The sequence below is a fragment of the Rhincodon typus genome, chromosome 2 (assembly GCF_021869965.1).
Source record: "Rhincodon typus isolate 14 chromosome 2, sRhiTyp1.1, whole genome shotgun sequence".
Lineage (NCBI taxonomy): Eukaryota > Metazoa > Chordata > Chondrichthyes > Orectolobiformes > Rhincodontidae > Rhincodon > Rhincodon typus.
Genome location: NC_063333.1, coordinates 78,060,252 through 78,082,552, shown reverse-complemented (window position 1 = coordinate 78,082,552; position 22,301 = coordinate 78,060,252). Strand labels below are relative to the sequence as shown.

Genomic DNA, 22,301 nt, shown 5'->3' with positions numbered 1-22,301 from the left:
CAATAGGTATCAGGGGACAAACTCTCTGGTGGTTGGAGTCATACCCGACACATAGGAGAATGGTCGTGGTTGTTGGAGGTCAATCATCTCAGCTCCGGGACATCTCTGCAGGAGTTCCTCAGGGTAGTGTCCTTGGCCCAGTCATCATCAGCTGCTTCATCAATGACCCTCCGTCCATCATCAAAGGTCAGAAGTGGGGATGTTCGCCGATGTTTGCACAATGTTCAGCACCATTCATGATTCCTCAGATACTGAAACAGTCCGTGTTCAAATGCAACAAGATCTGGACAATATCCAGGATTGGGCTGACAAGTGGAAGTAACATTCGCGCCACAAAAATGCCAGGCTATGACCATCACAATCTAACCACCACCCCTTGACATTCAATGGTGTTACCATCACTGAATCCCCCATTATCAACATCCTGGGGGTTACCATTGACCAGAAACTCAACTGGACTCACCACATAAACAGTGGCTACAAGAGCAGGCCAGAAGCTAGGAATAATGTGGCAAGTAACTCACCTCCTGACTCCTCAAAGCCTGTCCACCATCTACAAGGCACAAGTCAGGAGTGTGATGGAATACTCCCCACTTGCCTGGATGAGTGCAGCCCAAACAACACTTAAGAAGCTTGACACCATCCAGGACAAAGCAGCCTGCTTGATTGGTACTACATCCACAAGCATCCACTCCCTCCACCACCGATGCTCAGTAGCAGCAGTGTGTACTATTTACAAGATGCACTGCAGAAATTCACCAAAGATCCTCAGACAGCACCTTCCAAATCCATGACCACTTCCATCTCGAAGGACAAGGGCATCAGACATATTGGAACACCATCAACTCCATTTCCCCTCCAAGCCACTCACCATCCTGATTTGGAAACATATCACATTCCTTCACTGTTGCTGGGTCAAAATCCTAGAATTCCCTCCCTAAGGACATTGTGGGTCACCTTACAACAGGTGGACTGCAGTTCAAGAAGGCAGCTCACCACCACCTTCTCAAAATCAACTAGGGGTGGGCAAGAAATGCTGGCCAGCTAGCGACGTCCATATCCCACGGATGAATAGAAAAAACTTGCAGAAAAAATTGACTAAATCACAGCTGGAAAGATTGTGCAGTTTTGGGCACATTATTAGACAGATATAAAAGGGAGAGAAATATGCCGTGAAATTTAGTAAGCTATTACTGGGATATTACTAAGATGAAGTGTTATGGGTTAGGTAGAGATAATTGATAAGTTAGGATATTTTCACCAGAGCTAACGACGTTAAGGTGACCCTGATGGAGATCTTTAGGGTTAAGAGAAAATTAATTCGTCATACTATTTTCATTGGTCTAGAAGGCAGTAATGAAGGGGAAATCCTAAAATAATCACAAAAAGATTCGGAGTAATCTTTATATAGAGATGATAGAATGAGCAATTCCTTCCAGAGTACTATTGTAGCAATCATCTTTTAAGACTTCAATTGAAGAGCTGCCAACACAAATGTAAAATTTAAGAACAAGGTATTGACATTTAACTAAGCAATTTACAAATCTTTACATATATACTGGCCTCAATATACATATGTGCATTCTTGACTGCGCATTACAAGTAATTTCCAAATACTTTAAATTTTATGCCAAATATTCTTCATTGAAGATGATCTAATACACTAAAATTTTAGGCAAAATCCAGTATATTAACATAAATTCCCAGAAATTTTCACAGGAGCCCAACAATACATGAATAATATTGCACACATAGTAGTAAGAGAATCTAAGGATGAATCTGCTCATATGTCAGCATTCAATCATAATCTTTATTATCTAATGCTTGCTGTTTATCTAATATATCTTAGGATCTGCAAAAGTGGATAACTTGACGCTTGCTTTCTAAATTTGCTGCCCTTGTTTTGGAACAAAACACATTATTTCCGTGAAAGCATGTGATTTAATCAAGAGCCTAGCTAGGTACCTGTGGTATTAACTGATGGAATGTTTATACGGTTGAATTTAGGAGAGACTGACAAGGCAGATCAGAGACCACTTGTTCAGTACCGACTTCTGTTTAGAAGGATCAGGAATGTAGGTCAGACAATGCTTTTTCCAGCAAAAGAATCAAGTTCTCACTTAACCCTCCTAAAATGTGCTGACTTTGTAAAGTCTCCATGCTAAGTATATTTATGTAGCAGTTTTCAAGTTGTCAGAAATGAAAAGAGGTTCAAGCCATCAGAATGTAAAGGAGAGTCTTGCTGGCAGATTGGAAAGAAGTTGTAAAACTCTGTCAGTAGTCCCAAGATAAATAAATAGAAAAGGTCAAATAAGGAGGAAACTAAAGAGTTTAGATAGGAGTGATACTCCTCTGCCTTTGAGCATCTGTAGAAAGATACTGCTGGGAAACAGGCCAAAAAACTTTGTTTTGTTGTTTATGTATGGATCTTTCTGAAAGTCTCATGTGAATATGTTCAGTGATTCGCCAAGGTAACTAATGCAAAAGTTAAATTTATGATCTATCAGGTCAAGTTGCACTCCAGGATCTGGACCATAACAAAATGTACAGAGCATTCTTTTGCACTTTTTCTTCCTAGCACCATAGTGAGATTGCAGGTATGCTCAACAGCCAAGTAACCATAGGAAGCAACTATATTCTGTGGGAAATGTAATCATTCTCATGAGGTGTTTGAAAGCAACTATGCCTTATTCCTGTTTTTGGCATCACCATAAATACATTTGTATGGTGGAGGGGGGAAAAAGTGGAGACAGCCATTATGAGCAACAAGCCAAACATAAGAAGTAATTTGTACTGTTAATTTTATTGCATTATAAAGACTTTTGGTACTTACTGCAGTTTTATCTCTCTCTTCATAACTTTTCTTTTTCCTTGACTGCACCTTGAAAATAAATTGCTGATTAATGAAGTACAATGAACAACCTACAGGAAATGTATATATGAAATCTGTACACTTCAAATGCAGGTGCCTATTATGTTCCATGGCAAGCTAATTAAGCCTTAATTTTAAAAATTATTTTCATGCCTTGAATCATTTTTCAACTTCACATTTACTGTAGCTATGATTTAGACACCTGTTAGTAAACAGGCACTAGAAGTAGGATATGGTAAAATTCAGTGTCATTTGGGTGATTCTTCTTTTTAAAAGGAAGATTGTATTTTTACATCATTCTTTAAGGACACAAAAATTTGCTAAGATTGAAATCAAAATCTGTCTGCCATTTTCTGTTCCTCAGTAGATTAAAAAGTTCCATTTTTGATTGAAAGGCTATGAAGTCTAGAACTGGAGTTTACTCTGTGCATTCAAGCTTTTATTTAGACATGAAAACTACAAAGATGCACCTCCAGTTTCAATCTGCTCCTACATATAAGAGTGGAAGTGAACTCCAAGTTAACACCCAAATAAGTTACAATACACATGGCATTTAGAATGTGCTTTTTATTGTTTGGGCTGATATTCCTATTTCAAGTAATCACAATCAAAACTTAATTGACTTAACATTGACCTTTATGCTCTGAGAGATCTTGTTGCATGCACTATGATTGACATGTTTGCCAAAGTAGCAGGCCTATATTATTTCAGTTGAAAATGAATTAATTATATGAAAAGTTTTTGCATATTTCTGGAAAGGGACTGGGACTTTTGTCACTGGAGTGTAGGAGGTTGAGGGGTGACCTTGCGAAGTTTAAAACTATGAAGGGCATAGATGAGATGAATGACAGGGGTTTTTTCCCCCTAGGATGGGGGAAGAGTTTAAACTCGGGGGCATATTTTTAAGGTGAGAAGAGAAAGATTTCAAAAGGACATGAAGGGCAACTTTTTTTTTTATACAAAGAATAGGTAGTGTGTGGAATGAACTGCTAGAGAAAGTGGTGGATGCAGATACAGTGACAACATTTAAAGGATATTTGTATAAGTTCACAAATAGGGAAGGTTTGGAGGGATAAGAGCCAAGTGCAGGCAGGTGGGACCAGTTCAGTTTGGGAACGTGGCTGGCATGGACTGGTTGGCCTGAAGGGTCCGTTTTCATGCTGTACGACTGCATTTGATAGATGCAAGACAGACTATACAGTGCAATATCATATTTCGCTTGTTGTATAGTTATGATCTATTCATCCATTAAACATGCTCATTATCCAAGTAACTTGAAAAAAAAAACAATTATTTTCAATTACAAGTCTATGCGCCTCTAATACGAATTTTTGAAGTTATTCCTATTATTTTTCTGTGTCATAGATGGGTCTATTTACCAAAGTGTCATCAGCTTCTGGGTCATGGATTGATTTGGTCTTAACAATGATCTGTTGCTGTCAAACTTAGGTCTTCAGGCTTTTGATTTATTAGGAATAGTTAATACCTTTGTAGCTTTTAAGCTTGTAAATACGCAATTAATGCAATACATTTAAATATCCAAATATGAAACACATTTTATCTCAATGCACATTTTGCAATACAATAGCTACATCATGAAAACTTAACTTCGGTAGTGGGGAAAATGCTTCAATCTATCATTAAAGGAAGAAATAGCAAGACATCTAGATATAAATTGTCCCACTGGGCACACCCAGCATGGGTTCATGAAGGGTAGGTCATGTTTAACTAATTTGGTGGAATTCTTTGAGGACATTACTTGCATGGTGGACAATGGAGAATCTGTGGATGTGGTGTATCTGGATTTCCGGAAGACATTTGACAAGGTGCCACACCAAAGGCTGCTACATAAGATAAAGTTGCATGGTATTACAGGTAATGTATTGGCATGGATAGAGGATTGGTTGACGAGTAGAAAGCAAAGGAGTAGGGGTAAATGGGTGTTTTTCTGGTTGGCGGTCAGTGGCTAGTGGTGTGCCTCAGGGATCAGTGTTGGGACCTCAATTGTTTACAATTTATATAGATGATTTAGAGTTGGGGACTAAGTGTGGTGGGTCAAAATTTGCAGATGACACCAAGATGAGTGGTAGAGCAAAGTGTGCAGAGGGATATAGATAGTCTAAGTGAGTGGGCAAAGGTCTGGCAGATGGAGTACAATGTTGATAAGTGTGAGCTCATCCATTTTGATAGGAATAACAGCAAAATGGACTATGTTTTAAATGGTAAAAAATTGCAGAACGCTGCTGTGCAGAGGGACTCGGGTGTCCTTGTGCATGAATCGCTAAAAGTAGGATTGCAGGTGCAGCAGGTAATTAAAAAGGGAAATGGAATTTTGTCTGTCATTGCTCGAGGGATGGAGTTTAAAAACAGGGAGGCTATGCTGCAGCTGTATAGGGTCCTGGTGAGGCCACACCTGGAGTACTGTGTGCAGTTTTGGTCTCGTTACTTGAGAAGGGATATACTAGCACTGGAGGGGGTGCAGAGGAGATTCACTCAGTTGATTCCAGAGTTGAGAGGGTTGGATTACGAGGAGAGACTGAGTAGACTGGGATTATACTCATTGGAATTCAGAAGAATGAGGGGAGAATCTTATATGTTTCTATAAGATTATGAAGGGAATAGATAAGGTGGAGGCAGGGAGGTTGTTTCTGGTAGCTGGTGAAACTAGGACTGGAGGGCATCGCCTCAAAATAAAGGGAAGCAGATGTAGGACTGAGGTCAGGAGGAGCTTCTTCACCCAAAGGGTTGTGAATCCGAGGAATTCCCTGCTTGGTGAAGCGGTTGAAGCTACCTCGCTGAATGTTTTTAAGACAAGGCTAGATAAATTTTTGAACAGTAAAGGAATTAAGGGTTATGGTGAGTGGGCGGGTAAGTGAAGCTGAGTCTCAAAAAGATCAGCTATGATCTTATTAAATGGCAGGGCAGGCTCAAGGGGCCAGATGGCCTACTCCTGCTCCTAGTTCTGATGTTCTTATGAAAAAGACTCTCTTAAAAAAAAGCAAAGTCTGAAACACAAGATCAACAGCACACTTCATACAGCAGGATATTAGGGCATAAAATAAGTTTTAAAATCAGACATCAAACAAGTAGAAATATATCAACAGTAAATCAAATGTATCACAGCGAGCAGTCATGCTAGGAAAAAATGCCGAGGTTCAGGTTCCACCTTAACACATCTGAACAGGTTGATTATATCTAAAAATGCAAACTTGTTTGTTTACTCCTGTTTGCCATTGATTACACAACTTTGATTTTTTTATCCTCAATTATATGTTCACTTGAGAAAACCAATTCTAGACATTTTATTCTGAACTATTACATCTGAGATATAGGAGTAAATGGTCATAAACTGCAGCAGCAAAGTGGTTTTGCTCCAGACTTGTTCAATGGCCCAGAAATTCAGGATAGAAATCCTGTTAGCTTGCATTTCTCCTCTTGATGGGAGCAAACTTATCTCTTCACAAATAGCACCAAACCCAAAACCACCACCTGCAAACCAAGGACATTTTCTGCCAGAGTTTCCTGACACAGGTATTTACTCCTCCCCAGTGCTCCTTGATGCTGGAACAATCCTACTCTCTATTCGGTACTCCCAGACCCCCACCTCAATTTGCAGCTCAAGGAAACCCCTTGTGAGGAGTGTACAACTATGCTTAAAAATTTTGAGTCTCCTATTCAAGACCGATTTCTGAGTTAATCTGTGGAATTCCCTTCCCAAGAAAGCAGTGGAGGCTGGATCATTGAATAAATTCAATGTTGAATTAGACAGATATTTGGTTTTTCAGAGCAGTCAAGGGTTATGGGACATGGACGGGAATGTGGAGTTGAGATCAGTCTGACTGGAAATCCGTGAAATGGCCCAAGATGCAGTTCAATCTGTGCGACTGTCAGTCAACTGATGGATTCAGTATTTTTCAAAATACCAGGAAACTATTCTCAGTAACTGTCAATTTAAAAAGAAACATTAAAGTGAATCTGACAGTTCTTGCATGCGTGAACTGAGTGCATTGCAATGACTGAAAGAGAAACAGGAAAGGGAAACACAAAGATATCTCAGGCTCGGCTATTGCGTCTTCCCCCAATCACAGCTTGTGGTTGATACCTGGAGAAGTAAACCCCCAGAGCAGCAAGATCCTCAAAATGCATTGTTTACCTTCTATTCCTGTCAAAACTGTAAACCAAAGGGAAAGTTAATGTTCTACATGTTTGAAGTGGCCTAGAAATACATGTATTATGACAGGTAACTACAGTAATTATGAAAAATATTCAGACCTTTTTTGGTTTCAGGACACTAACTTTTAGACCTTTTAGGTTTTTGGTCATGCTCATCCCTAACTGGGCATCCAATTAGTAATCCTTCATAGACATTGCATAAAATCTTGGAATTCATTTTTTTAACATTATGGGGTTTTCACTGTTGCAGGAATTAAAATGGTTCAGAAAGACAAATCTGTCAACAACAGGTTAGAGCAATGGAGAAGAAAAATTAAATGTAGCCATAACGCAACTATAAATCTCCCAACATCCCCCATCATGAAATATAAGTAATTAAATAGCTTATGATACAAGATTGACAAATTGATTAAAAGTAGAAAACTGGTAAAGCAGGGTGCACTTGAGATTTAGAGATTCCTATCAATGGTTAGAAGTTAGTACTAGAGTCAACATGAGTTGGTGGAAAGAAAAGTTTAAATTATGATGTTTTAAAAGTCTACCTAAATAGACCACAGCATCTCCTCTCAAGTTTTGAGAAACAGAACTGGGGACCAAGATCAAGAGGTGCAACAAAACATTTAATGTCAACCTGAAGTCTAGATTTGATGCCCTTTTACTTTGAATTAATCAAAATGAAAAAGCGAGAAAAGTATTAAAAAGACACCAAATTCAAGTTCAAGAATTTCAATAAATAATCAGCTGTCCACCGTAGGTCTGAGGATTAATGCATTGCTTAACTTTGCATGTTGTGTGTTTGCTCATTTCCTTTTAGTTTTTCTGGTTCTCGTTAATTTGTTGTTGTTGGGAAGTAACCGATGTAGTCTGGTTAATGAATTAAGTCACCGAGGTTGACAGCATTTCTTTAAACAGGTATATGCACGGCAAGATGTGGGCTATAATGCTTGCTCAGTTTGCATAGTCTAATCCAGTTCAGGATGGTACTATACTGCTCTGTATGCTTTTGTTTCTAAGCTACATATATATCAATCTTTGCTGATTGGTATGTGACAAAATGCTACATTTGTTAAAGCCATTTCCTCTTTATTGGCTACTGCTCTTTTTGATTTGAAAACTGTAACCACATTTGTGTTTTGTCCTGACCATCTTTGCTATGTTTTTGGCCAAAGTGTATTTGGTTTCATATACCAATTTTTTGTCTATTCATCTGCTTCTTTGCTCAATCTCCATTTTCACTGTGTTATTCAAAGCTCTGTTTCCTCACTCACCACATCTGCAAGTTTATTGTTTCAATGAAGAGAAGCCAATCTGGGGAGGTCTTATAGTTAAGACCTCTTATTTCAATGCCACATCAGATCACAAGTTTCTCAATATCAGTTAAACAGGGGGCAACAGAAAGTCTGGGAGATGGAAGGCATGACACCGCGGAGAAGGCTTCCACTACTCTTGTGGGGTCTGAAGCATTAGAAGCATTAGTAGGTGAAGTAACAGCAAGGAAAGCTTCTGTCTCCCCACTTAGGCTTGGAAAGTGGATGCCAATGTCAAACCTGTGTTTATTCTCTATCCGCAAAAACAGTGAGAAACTGCTGGAGGAGACAGGTGGGATGGAGGTTGGCGGGGGGGATGTGAAGCAGTAGATACAGATGTTAGAAGGCAGTAGTAATCAATCGTACTGTAGGATTCAAACCATATTGTGATTGGCGAATTTTCTTCCTTGAAGATGAGAGAAATTTGTTTCAATGACATTATCACAGCTTGATAATTTTTTTGCGCTAGCCTACAAATGAGCAGACTTACTGAATTCATCTTCATAATTTGCCAGGCAGGGTGAAAAACAGACAGCTTGTGGGTTGATAGTTCAGTGCCAGAACTATAATCTTATTATACCCTGGTTCAAACAATGACCTGGTATAAACAGAAGAATTTTAATATTCCGTGCACCTGTAACATAACTACGTTTAATAATAATTAACCTTTGAATAGCCTCCCACAATGTAAAATTGTTACTGTCCCTGAACTCAGACAGGGCCCATCCCCTGCAGCTACTAATTCTGTCAGTGTTAAGATTGTTCACTCAACAAGTACACTATACACATGCAACATTAATAAATAATTTCTGGTAGCCATCTTTGAGTAGCTTGGGCAAAATAAAAAGAGTAGGGGAAGGAAGAGGTAAATTTTGAAGTTTGGTAGGATAAGTTGCTGAAATGTCTTGACTTTAAAATTATTCATGAGAAAATACTGTTTTAGTCTTCTCAGATCTAATTTGAAAATGTAAGACATTTGCTACACACAAGCAGGCATTATAATTGGGCACCTGTTTATGCAATATGTTATAATAGCAGATTGTTAAAACAAGAACACTTATTACCTTAACTGCACTTGTCAGCTTTGCCAACATTTTTTTTTAATTCACACACAGAATGTGGGTGTCGCTGTGGGTGTCACTGGCTAGGTCAGTAATTGCTGGCCATCGGTAATTGTCTAGAGGCCAAAGAAAAACTGATCAAATTCATAAAATGCCAAATGGGGTCAGTGTAAAATGGGATGAAAATTTTATATGTTCATAAGCAAAGCACGCAGAGGGTTGGTTTTTGTGATACGAAAGCTCGGGTTGAATTCCCGTACTGACTGAGGTTACTATGAAGGTTCCTCTGTATCAATCCTTCCCAATGCCTGGGCATGATCCTCAGCTTAAACTACCACCTGTCACCTCTCTCTAAAGAGAGTGCTGCTCTATGGTCCTCTGGGACTATGACGACTTTACTCATTATATATTGACAACAAAAAATTAAAATAAACTCAAAATAGATGAAGAAAACAGCCAAGACTAAAATATTTTCCAAAAAAGATATTTTGTTGGAAAAGTTTATTAATGAATATGGAGAAAGGCTATTGAATGGGGTTAAAACACAGAACAGCCTCAAATGTCAAAAATGGTGAAGACAACCTCATTAATCAAGAGGAACAAGAAAAAGTTATTGTCGACTCTGAACGTTCCATACATTGACAGAGGAATCTCAGAGTTTTCCTTCACATGTCATTTCCACAATGTAGCATATTGCAGTGTTTATTTCTTTCTACGTTTACTGCCATCTTAGCTCATTATCCCATTCCTATCCTGTTGTTGAGCTGGCTCTAAATGAAACTGGAAGTAAACATATCTGACAGTTTTTGCACTATTCTGATTCAAGAAGAGGAGATACCTTTTATTTAAAAAGAACCATGGACATGATGAAATTACTTGAGAACCTCAGCAACATTGATGAAATCTAAACAGAACTCATCACACAGGAAAAACAAAGTATGCACATTTAACACATCAGGTCAGTTGAATACATTGTACATGTGATAGTGGAGCAATCCCTTGGTGCTGCAAGAGAAATTCAACTGAGATTATGACCTCTCAGGTCCTGGATTGGGGCTTGAAAATACAACCTTCTTACTCTGTGTAAGAGATGGTATAAATGAACCAAATCTCTAACGTTCAGATGGAAAATTTTTAAGCGTTAAATTTTAATTATTTAGATACACTGGAAAAATTAGTATTCCAAAAGAAATCCAAACCAATGTTTAATAAATAGCAACCAATTCAAAACTATACAGCATAATCAGCATTCTGATACTCTCTTGAAGGTCAACAACCTTATCATTAAGATACTTTGTTAATTGGCACACAGAATCTCTCCTCTCAGTTAGACAAAAAACCAATTACAAATAAAACGCTGTTACAGTTTGGAAGGAAACAATGATTAAACCATGTAAATAAAATGCCATTTTACAGACCTTATTCTCTTCAGCTGAGTCAGACTTTTCCTCTGAAGTTCTTCTCTGTGCATGATCACGCTTCTTCTTCTTATCCTGATTGAATGGGGAATTTAAAAGTATAATGAATCCATGTAGTTTATTCAGCTGCTTGACAATAAAATGAAGTAATACTTGAAGGCACACACTAAATTCTTTAAAAATTCACTTTCAGGGCCGTTTCTCTCCCTGACTTCATCCCACTGTTGTTACTTTTGATTGCCTAATGCTGACTTCTAACATCACTGTAACTGTTCATATAAAAGAATTCTTGGAGTGCTGGGAGACACGGTTGAGACTGGAATGACATCCTTGGAAATTATATCTGGAATGAAAATCCTGACCTAATTCCATGTCAATGTAAGTTGCAATTTAAAACAAAAAGAAGAGAAGGAGCTGAGTGACTTTTTTCACCCCATCCATTTGAAAGATTATATGATCTAAGACTCTCAAAGTCTATAAACTGAGATGTGATTATGGTCTGATAGAATTCTTGCCCTAGAATCAAAAGTTGTTTACTTGGATAGAATATGCAACACAAAGTCTAATCAGGCAAGTTTTCAGATCTGGGTTGCAATTGAACTATTACTTACTTGTTCTTTTTCAGTTTCTTCCTTGATCTTTCTCTTTTTATTCTTTGTACTTTCCTTAAAATAAATATACCAATAGTTTGAAATTAATTTTAATAAATTCATCTTTATTAAAATAAAGGATACAGTTAATTGCTCTACCTTAGTATCCACATCACAATCAGCTTGAGAATCATCTGAGGATTTTCTCACAGTACTATGCTTTCTCTTGCGTTTCTTCTTAACATGTTTCTTTTCATCCTGTAACAGACACAACAATTTCTGTGCTTTAATAACAGATCAATATATGTAAAAAGTTTTAATTTTTACTGATAATGCACTCTGCTAATAATCTACTAAAGCAGCTATGGTTGATCCAAAAGACTTAGTCAGTATAGCTCGAACATTAGCTAATTGCACAAAAACTGTTGAATTGGTGTCCAAAGAAATAGTATAAATTAACATGTATAATAAAAAAAATTCAATTCAAACTCAATAAAATTATTTTATTTCAAAAGCCATTTGCAAATTAGGTTTGACCAGTTTTTAAAATCATGATCTATTTTATTCTGTGTAATTGACTCAATTTCCCAGAGAACAGTTTAGTTATGGTATTAGAAAAAAAAAGCTTGGTGTCTCTTGTCAGCCAGATTCAATGGTGAGCTTCTCACACAGAAATATTAATTCAAAAAATTTAGAAAATCATAATATAAAATATCAAGGAATGTGTTCAAGGCTCAGCTAAGTTTTGAGATGATGGAGCTTTGCTCTTCACACCACATCCTCTCAAATGAATCTTTTAGTTCTTTCCCAGATATTTATTTTGGAATTGCATTTCATCAGTTTACCTGTATGAATTAATTATACACAGTATACAACAATTTTAGTAGTAAACAACAGTTTTTGTATTAAATAGAAGTGAAACTAAGCACTGAAATCCACACTGCTGGTTCCTGGATCTATCAATTTCATTCCAATCATAGAAAAATGCATATAAATCATTATGAAGGCCACTTTATCCCATCGTGAACAAAAATTACTCTGCTTCAACACAAACAGAGCAAGAACTCACTATAGAGATAACAAGGTGTAGAGCTGGATGAACACAGCAGGCCAAGCAGCATCAGAGGAGCAGGAAAGCTGATGTTTCGGGTCTGGACCCTTTTTCAGAAAATTTTCCGAAACGTCAGCTTTCCTGCTCGGCCTGCTGTGTTCATCCAGCTCTACACCTTGTTATCTCAGATTCTCCAGCATCGGCAGTTCCTACTATCTCTGAATCGATAAGAACTCACTATAAATGGGATTACAAGTGCAAAACTGCAGTTCCTACAAACTTAACAAAATGCATGTATTGCAACAATATCTCAAAAGCTGTTTTAATTTTTATGAATCACGCATGGGATGTGGGAGTAACGACTGAGCCGGTATTTATTGCCCTTCCCTAGCTCCCCTTGAGAAGGTGATGGTCAGCTGCCTTCATGAACTGCTGGAGTCCATTTAGTATAGACAGATCCACAATGCCGTTAGGAAGGGAGGATTTTTACCCAGTGACCCTGAAGGAATGACGATATATTTTCAAGTCAGGATGGGAGTGGCTTGAAGGGGGACATTTGATGGTAGCGTTCCCAACCTTCCAGATGGCAGAAATCATGGGTATCCAAGGTACCGTCTAAGTAGCCTTGGTGAATTTTTGCAATACATTTTGTAGATGGTACACACAGCAGCTACTGGATGTGGTGGCAGAGGGTGTAAATTCTTGTGGGAGTAAATTAAGCTGATTGCATGTCCTAAATAGAGCTTCTCAAGCTTCTCGTGTGTTGTTTTTTTTTTTTAAATCCAGTAACAGAATGAGAGCATTGCTGGCTAGGCAGCATTTATTGCCCATCCCTAATTGCCCAGAGGGCAGTTCAGAGTCAACCACATTGCTGTGGGTCTGGAGTCACTTGTAGGCCAGACCAGGTAAGGATGGCAGTTTTCTTCCCTAAAGGACATTAGTGAACGAGATGAGTTTTTCTGACAATCGACAATAGATTCATGGTCATCATTAAGTTCTTAATTTCAGATATTTTACTGAATTCAGATTCCACCATCTGCCTTGGTGGGATTTGAACCAAGGTGCCCAGATGTTATCTGCTTCTCGGGATTAACAGTCCAGCGATAATATCACGAGGCCATCCCCTCCCCTGTTGGAGCTGCAATCATGCAGGCAAGTGGATAACATTTAATCACACTGCTGATTTGTGTGTTACAGATGGAGGAGTCAGGAGAGTTATTTGCTGTAGGATTCCTTATCACTAAAAGCCATAGCATTTATATGGCTAGACTAGTTTAATTTCTGGTTAATGGTAACACCCAGGATATTGATGGTTAGATATTTAGTGATGGCAAGATGTTGAATGTCAAGGGGCAATAATTAGATTCTCTCTTGCTTGAGATGGTCATTGAGTGGCACTATAGTGTAGCATGATACTGCTTCAGTGTCTGAGCAGTTAGGATTTGTGCTGAACATTGTACAATTGTAGTGAACACCCCCAGTTCAGACCTAATGAAACAGCTGAACATGGTTGGGTCTAAGACTATCTTTGAGGAACGCCCGCAGATATGTTCTGGAGCCGAGAGAGAATCATTGAGTCATACAGCTCTACAGCTTGGAAACAGATCCTTCGGTCCAACTCATCCATGATGACCAGATATCCTGAAATAATCGAATCCCATTTGTCAGTATTTGGCCCAAATCGCTCAAAGCCATTCCTATTCATAGACAAATCCGGATGCCTTTTAAATGTTGTAATTTTATCTGCATCCACCTGTTCCTTTGGCAGTTCATTCCATACATGCACCACCCTCTGCATGAAAATGTTGCCCCTTAGGTCCCTTTTAATCTTTCCCCAGTCACATTAAAGCTATACCCTTTTATTTTGGACTCTCCTACCCTGGAGAAAAGAACTTGGTTATTCACCCTATCCATGCCCCTCATGATTTTATAAACCTCTATAAAGGTCACCCCATAGCCTCCAATGCTCCAGGGAAAATAGCCTCAAACTAATCACCCTCTCCCTATGGTTCGAACCCTCCGACCCTGGCAACTTCCTTGTAAATCTTTTCCGAACCCTTCCAAGTTTCACAACATCGTTCCTATAGCAGAGAGATCATAATTGCATGCAGTATTCCAATACTGACCTAACCAATGTCTTGTACAGCGCAATATCACCTCCCAACTCCTATACTCAATACACTGACCAATAAAAGGCAAACATACCAAATGTCTTACTCACTACCCTGTCTACCTGGTACTCCACGTTCAAGGAACTGAACTTGCACTCCGAAGTCTCTGTTTTCAGCAACACTCCCCAGGACTTCACCATTAAATGTATACAAGTCCTGCTCTGATTTGCCTTTCCAAAATGCAGCACCTCACATTTATCTAAATTAAACTCCATGTGCCACTCCTCGGTCCATTGGCCCATCTGATCAAGATCCCGCTGTACTCTGAGGTAACCTTCTTTGCTGTCCACGACACCTCCAATTAGTGTCATCCACAAACTTACTAACCATACCTCCTATATTCATATCCAAATCATTTACATAAATGACAAAAAACAGTGGACCCAGCACTGATCTTTGTGGCACACCGTTGGTGACAGGCCTCTAGTCTGAAAAGCAATCCTCCATCACCACTGTTTACTGACCTCCAACAACTAACACCATTTTCTTTGTGCTAGGTTTGACTCTAACCAGCAGAGCGTTGTCCTGCTGATTCCCATTGATTCTAACTTGTGCCAGTGCAGAAAATACAAATGCAATTCCCAACTCAAAATTCAACTAAACAACCTGGGCACGTGCAAGTTTAAAAACAAAACTGACATTTTAGTAAAATCAAATGGAACTGTCACATAATACCGTTTTTACGATAAAATGTTGAACATGCTTTGCTTAAAAAGTATTCTCAGTAAATTTTAGGCTTCATTTTAATGGAATTGTGGCGAGATACTCACCTTACTGTCAGTGTCCGAAGAGCTGCTGGAAGAATCAGAGCTTGATGATGAGGAGGAAGATGAAGACGGCTTGACCAAACACAATAAAAGTACAGCTTGTGAGATTTATCATCCATTTGTTGTATATTAGCAATTAAAAGCAAACTGAAATGAATTAAATCAAATAATAAGAATTTGAAAGAAAACTTTCTTTGAAAATTTGCTCACCCTACTTTTCTTCTTGTCTTTTCGTTTTTTCTATGTAGGAATAACAACAAAGAATTATTGATTGTGATCTAAATGACCACCTGTACTGAAGGACTGTACATTCATCTTTCTTATTTAGGCGAAGATGAAAATTCAGCGAGAAACAGACGCACAGGTCTAAAGTTCTGCATGACATGCCTGATTCACTGTACTATAACCTAACGGCATCTTGTTTGCTCCGGGATTGAAAGAAATATCTATGATCAAAGATTAAATTGAGTGGAGTTCAGAGGAACAAGTTGCGACCTCATTCAAACAGTAACTTTTCCAGAGGTCGAAGGAATGTATACAAGAAGGATGGGTGGAATTTTCTCCTTCAATGAGGTGGCAAGGGGAAACAATTAGCTGAATTGCCCCTGGTGAAATACTTGCTTCACTTCTGGTCACCTCATCAATTAAGTTCTGGGTGAGAATGGCCATTTGGTACTTCCTTGACCGATCATCAATTAAAGTCCTTAAGTAGTTAATTGTGGCTACTTTAAAGGCTTCAGATCACCACCTCTGATTACCTACCTTCCCGGTAGGTGAGAGAAGGGGCTAGCTTCCAATATCGGTGTGACTTACCTACCAGGTTGTGGGGTTGGGCAATTGCCCAACATTCATGCCTCTGACTGGGAGGGAGGGTGGTCTCTGACAGTTCTCTTGCCCTTGCCACCAATCCCCTTTCCCCACAAATCCTGTCCCACAAAAAAAAACATGCTAATCGTTTGGCTACGGGATCCCCAAAGTGTGTTTCGGAACCTAGAAGCTGTTGGCCCGTGATTGGTCTGCAGCTTCTGGTGACCGAGTGTGCCAGAAACAAGGCCTGCAATAGGTCGAGAAAGTCATATGAACTCTGCCTGTCAGCACTAAATGGGCTGATTGGTGCATGACAGATTGAGTTATTGCAACAGTGAAGGTGGCTTGTTAGTCACTACTAAACACACCTATCCCCATATTTAGTCACAAAAAATGGAAAACTGCATCTGATGCTTCCTTTGGCTTGGTATGGTGCGGCAGGGCAGAGGGTACTAAAAGTAAGGGAGTCAGAATAAAGGAACTGAGACAAAGAGTAATTTCTTCACTCAGACTGTGGTGAATCTTGGGAGTCCTCTCTCCTACAGGATTACACAGATTCAGTTGCTGAGTATCTTCAAGACTGAGTTTGATAGGTATCTACATTAGAAAAAGAATCAAAGGATAGGGGTGTGGTGCAGTAAAGGAGTGTTTAAGTAGATATAAAGGTGAGAAGGAGAAGTTTAACGGAGGTGTGTGAGGCAAGTTGTCTTTTTTTGAAAACACAGATGGTGGTAGGGGCCTGGAACACACTGACAGGGGAGGTGGTAGAAGCAGAAATTTTAGCAAAGTTTAACAGGCATTTAGACAGACATATCAGCAGGTAGATAATAGAGGGATATGGACCACGTGCAGGCAGATGGGATTAGTTTGGAATAGCATCGTGGTTGGCCCAGACATGGTGGGTTTAAAGGCTTGTTCCTGTGCCGTACTGTTCTATGGCAAACAAACACCCAAAGTCCTCATTAACATCTGGGGACTGCAAAAGTTGGAGAGTTAGCCACAGCTAGACTATCACACTCAATTGTTTCAATCAACCAGCAATATGAGCTGATTTTTGTTTTATTCATTCACGGGATGAGGGCATTGCTGGCTAGGCAGCATTTATTGCCTATCCCTAATTGCCCAGAAGACAGTTAAGAGTCAACCACATTGCTGTGGATCTGGAGTCACATGTACACCAGACCAGGTAAGGATGGCAGTTTCCTTCCCTAAAGGACATTAATGAACCAGATGGGTTTTTCCAACAATCGACAATGGATTCACAGTCATCATTAGACTCTTAATTCCAGATATTTATTGAACTCAATTTTCACCATCTGCCGTGGCAGGATTCAGACCCGGGACCCCAGAACGTTATCTGGATCAACAGTCCAGCGATAATACCACTAGGCCATCACCCCTCTCAAGTGATAAGTGGCAAGTAACTATCGCTACTTGACATTCAATGGCATTACCATCACTGAATCCTGAACTCTGGGACATTTATCATTGACTAGAAATTTAACTGAACCAGCCACATAAATGCTGTTGCTGCAACAGGAGTTCCGAGGGAAGCACTCATTTTCTAACTCCCTGATGTTTGTCCAACATTCAAAGACTAATTGAGGGATGTGATGGAATACTCCCCACTTGCCTGGATGTGTGCAGCTGCAGCAACACTCAAAAACCCAACACCATCCAAGGCAAAATAGCTCAGTAGAGTTTGCATCCCAGCCACTACCCTAAATATTTGCTTGCACTGATGTACAGTGGCAAGTGTGTACCGAAGTGCACTGCATTAATTCACCAAGGCCTCTCCAACAGCACCTTCCAAAACTTTGACTGCTGCCTTTCTTTTTTAGGTGGCAGAGGACACATGGGGAAATGGCCACCTGCAAGTTCTCCTTCAAGACAGGCACCATGCTGACTTGGAACTGTACCATTACTCCTGCACTACTGCTGGGTGAAAATCATGGGACTTCCTCTCTAACAGCATTGTGGATGTACCTACATCAAGTGGACTCAGCTATTCAAGATGAAAATTTATCACCATCTTAAGGATAATTAAGGTTAGGCAAGAAATGTTGGCCTTGCTAGCAATGTTCACAACCTAAAAATGCATGTATAAAATACCTAACAGGAAGGGTAGTTCTACTCAAGAAAATAGCAGGAAGATAGCTGGCCTCCACAGTATCCCTCCACATCTTTGAAGTTCTCTCATTTAATTGTGTCAATCTGCCAAAGCTCCTAGGAGGGCAAAGAATGTGCATGTTCCATCAATAAGAAATTTTAATTAAGCAAATTTCTGAGTAACTAAGTTGAAAACTCTAAACAAGCTAATCAGACTCTGTACATTATGCACCTGGTAGAGGCACAAAAAGATAAGACTTTGGTTTGATGTGGAAAGCATTGAAAGAGAAGAAAAAGAAGCAAGCAGAACAAAATGAATTCAGATGTGGGAACTCTGAAGAAAACTTGTGTTTAGCAGCTTTAGGGCATTGAACTTCTCTGCATCAGACAACAGACTAACATCTTCAAGTTGGATAGAACATGACAAATTTCATAGTAAAGCTTTAAATCATCTTAATTGTGCAACTCAGCTTAACTCTGAAAGAAATCTCACTATCATTTTATCACAAAGAACAATTATTCTTGAGCAGAAACCCTTCATTCTCACTCTCAGTTTAGTCCTTAATTTTGGACTATTTTTGTAATAAGCATATATGACATTTAGGAATTTAACTGAGATTGCACAGATTCATTTTCATTAGGATTTTGCAGAAGACAAATTAATTCTTAGCTTTGGATGCAAACACAAAACATAAATGACTAAGCCCACCCAATACTCAGGTTTTTACTGATTTAAGTCAGTCTTACCTCTCTCTTTTTGGATGAACTTTCGCTTCCACCAAGCTTCTTCTCTCTGTTTTTCTCAAGCTCTCTTTTCCATTTCTAAAGATAGTGAAACAAATAATTGGGTCAAAAAATTAGACAACTGTTACATTCTATTAAACTACAGACTACTATTCAGAACTACAATATTACCAACAATTTTAATAGATCTCCGACACTATTTGCTTTACCTACCCATTGCACTGACATCACTGCCATGAATATTTTAGATTCATGGAAAAATAGTAATGAAGTAGTGTGGAAACCTGTTGCAAATGTCATTTGGACACACATCATGCAAATATTTTTAAGACAAGATTCACTGTGCTCTTATATTTTTGTAACCTCGTTGAAGCAGTATGCACGATGATGAATATCACACAAAGTTGAATTTCTCATAATAATGCAGCAATATACTAAGGTAGAAATTGTATGTGTGTTAATGCCCTCATTTGAAGCTATTGGAGCTTACTAATTATAAAGTAAATCGGCTGGCAGCTTCTGGTGACTCCATATGGGGAACTCAAAGTTGATGTTAGAGCTACCTTGCTGCTCCAGAATCTTCCTTTTAACAGTTACTTGCTGAGGAACTTGGCACTGAACATAGAATTGAATGAGGTTGGAGTACAGGGTCCTTGCATGACAGGTACCTATTAAGTTAGTTAGAAAAATTAGAGTTTATCCATTCTAGTAAGTCAAGCTTTTTTAAAAAAGTGTGAACGAACTTAATTTCTGACAAACTATCTTTCTGGCATTGAAAATTAACTTAACATTCAATTACCACCAAACAAAACCTTAGCAACATTATGAAGCTAGCTAGGACAACTGTACTACATCACCAAGAATCATTCTTGCTATACATAACACATTGAATCCATTTAATGAATCAAGAAATCTGTAGACCATCCATACAGCTTTCTCTTTAAATGATCTAGGTCTACTTTTTCACACTTCTAAGCTTTTGGCTTATAACAGAGCCAAAATCTATGCAAGGTCTATTCGCAAAGTTGAACTGTAATCCTTTTTTTCCCTAAAAGCAAATTAATGCGCATTTGCTAGATTTAGTTATTTATCCCATAGACCCTTAAAATAAACTGCTAACTCAGCTTATTATTAATTAACATGGGTTCTCTAAATTCTTGCCTTCAGCAACATTGTAGTTTGCCTTCCTCTCCAAGAACGCGTGACCTTTTGTTTCTGGAGCTTTCTTATTGCTGACTTCTAAGCAATTCAGATTTCTCCTCAGCCAAGTCTACTTAAAGACTGTTAATAACAGTTTTACAGTAATGGGTCTTTTCCACTCCTGCATGAGCTTGTTTCTCGCCATTTCTCCCTCTCTTTTGGGCAAAAAACTCAAGTCAATAAATACATTAGCAACGCTCTCTCGCGGTGGCATGCCTGGTCGTTTAACTGAAATAACATGATTTCAGTTTTGTACTCAAAGTTCAAAATGATTTTTTAATCTTTAACAAAAACAAGTCTGATCTTCAGAGAACTGATGAACTAAAATTAATTTTCCTTGACTTTAGAACCCAAGTTACGAAACAATAATATTTACTCAAACTACATAAAGCAGAAAGCAAATGGCATTATTTCAAATGAAAGGACAGTTCTATTACACTGAGATGGAAGATTGAGGTGAGAGAGGGTTAGGTGGTTTGGCAGTGAAGTAGTGCCAAGAAAGTACCAGAAATATCACACTTTGGAAAGCATTATAATAGGTGCAGAATTTTGATGAGATGCAAGATGAAAACTAAATTCTAAATTTAAAAATGCAGCCGATTCAGAGCAACTATACCTTCAGTTCCAATAATGGGTGAACAGGAAAGCAGTAGTTGTGGCCGCTAACCCGATTATTATGAGAAGGCAAATCAAGAAAGTGAAAGGAGGATTTAATAAAACATCTAAGGGGATAGAGAAATATGATCAAATGGAAAAACACTGCAGAAGGAACACTTCAAATTAACAAATTTTTTTTGTAAATTAAGACCCTGAAATTTCAAAACACCATCCAATAGAGATAGCTTGCAACCAATGTTTCCTCTAAGTTGCATGGCCACACATGCCACTTGGAGGGTATGTGCATGTCAGTTGGCATGCCAATGTATTGGTTGCTATGCACGGACCTTGGAAGTCTAAACAGTGGCAGGAAACATTAGAGAGACAGTAGCTTACAACTGCAGTCAGAGTGTCTAGGACACAGGATTTTTTAAGATGTTCTCAAAAATGTGGAGCTGTTAGTGTTGGAGTGGGGTGGACAGGTCAGAGATCACACGACACCAGGTTATAGTCCAACAGGTTTATTTGAAAATACAAGCTTTCGAAGCCTTACTCTTCCTTCAGATGTGAGTGGGAGAGATAGTATCAGACACAGAATTTATTAATAAAAGATCAAACGGTCACACCACTGATGAGTATGAGTATATATTAAACAAACCTAAGATGCTGTTAAATCTTTAATCAGTTGGAAGTTTTTAATTTATTAATATGCATATGTAAAGCCCCGAATTCCTTTGAAGTCACTGTCCTGAAAGAACTAAAGATTTTATCAATGTAAAGAAAAGGTGACATTTAGGTCAGAATGCATGTTAGGTGTGAGGCCTTGTTTAGAATCTGTGTGTTTGGTTTGGAGTCAGACTGGTTTTATTGCTAAAGTTGGAAGTTATAAGACGCTACATTGACGGACTGTCTATAAATTGTGTGCTTTTTGATCAAAATAGAATGTATCTCAAATACAAATTCACCCCATAGATTCATATCTGTGTGTGAGTGTGCGCGAGGGTGCGTGCGCTTGAGAGAGGATCTGTGTGCGTGCGAGTGTGAGTGAGTGAGTCAGACTGTGTGTTTGTGTGAGCAAGTGGTGTGCATAAACTATAATGGACCTCCTCAGAAGACAGACACGGGATACGTCCGATAGCTACCCTTCATTGTCCAGCACTTCCCGGGAGCGGAGAAACGACACCACGTTCTTTGCAGCCTTCAACACATTATCAACGACAATGAACACCTTGCCAACATCTCCCTCATGCCTCCACTTTTCACCTTCAAACAACCGTCAAACCTTAAACAGACTATTATTTGCAGCCAACTACCCAGCCTTCTAGACAACATCGACCACAACACTATTCAATGCTGTCATGGTAACCTCTGCATGGTGTGTCAGATTGCTGACATGGACACTACCATCACATGTGGGAACACCACTCACCATGT

General features: G+C 38.9%; 1 protein-coding gene across 4 annotated transcripts in view; it reads right to left on the bottom strand.

The window, feature by feature from the left end:
• Positions 1-22,301, bottom strand: part of fam133b (family with sequence similarity 133 member B) — a 39,452-nt gene that overhangs the window by 4,246 nt on the left and 12,905 nt on the right. The window contains exons 4-11 of one of the 4 annotated variants that reach the window (XR_007263889.1): positions 19,074-19,148; positions 15,621-15,650; positions 15,414-15,482; positions 11,581-11,679; positions 11,443-11,496; positions 10,832-10,906; positions 9,417-9,529; positions 2,833-2,896 (exon numbers count right to left, since the gene is read on the bottom strand). Coding sequence is in view for 2 of the 4 variants with exons in the window: in XM_020534974.2 (XP_020390563.1) it covers positions 2,834-2,881; positions 10,832-10,906; positions 11,443-11,496; positions 11,581-11,679; positions 15,414-15,482; positions 15,621-15,650; positions 19,074-19,148 (450 nt within the window). In the remaining 2 variants the exon portion in view is untranslated. Of the gene's footprint in view, positions 1-2,832; positions 2,897-8,840; positions 8,951-9,416; positions 9,530-10,831; positions 10,907-11,442; positions 11,497-11,580; positions 11,680-15,413; positions 15,483-15,620; positions 15,651-19,073; positions 19,149-22,301 lie in introns of those variants that run through there. The other 3 variants (XR_007263888.1, XM_020534974.2, XM_048606353.1) reach the window with 3 other exon arrangements.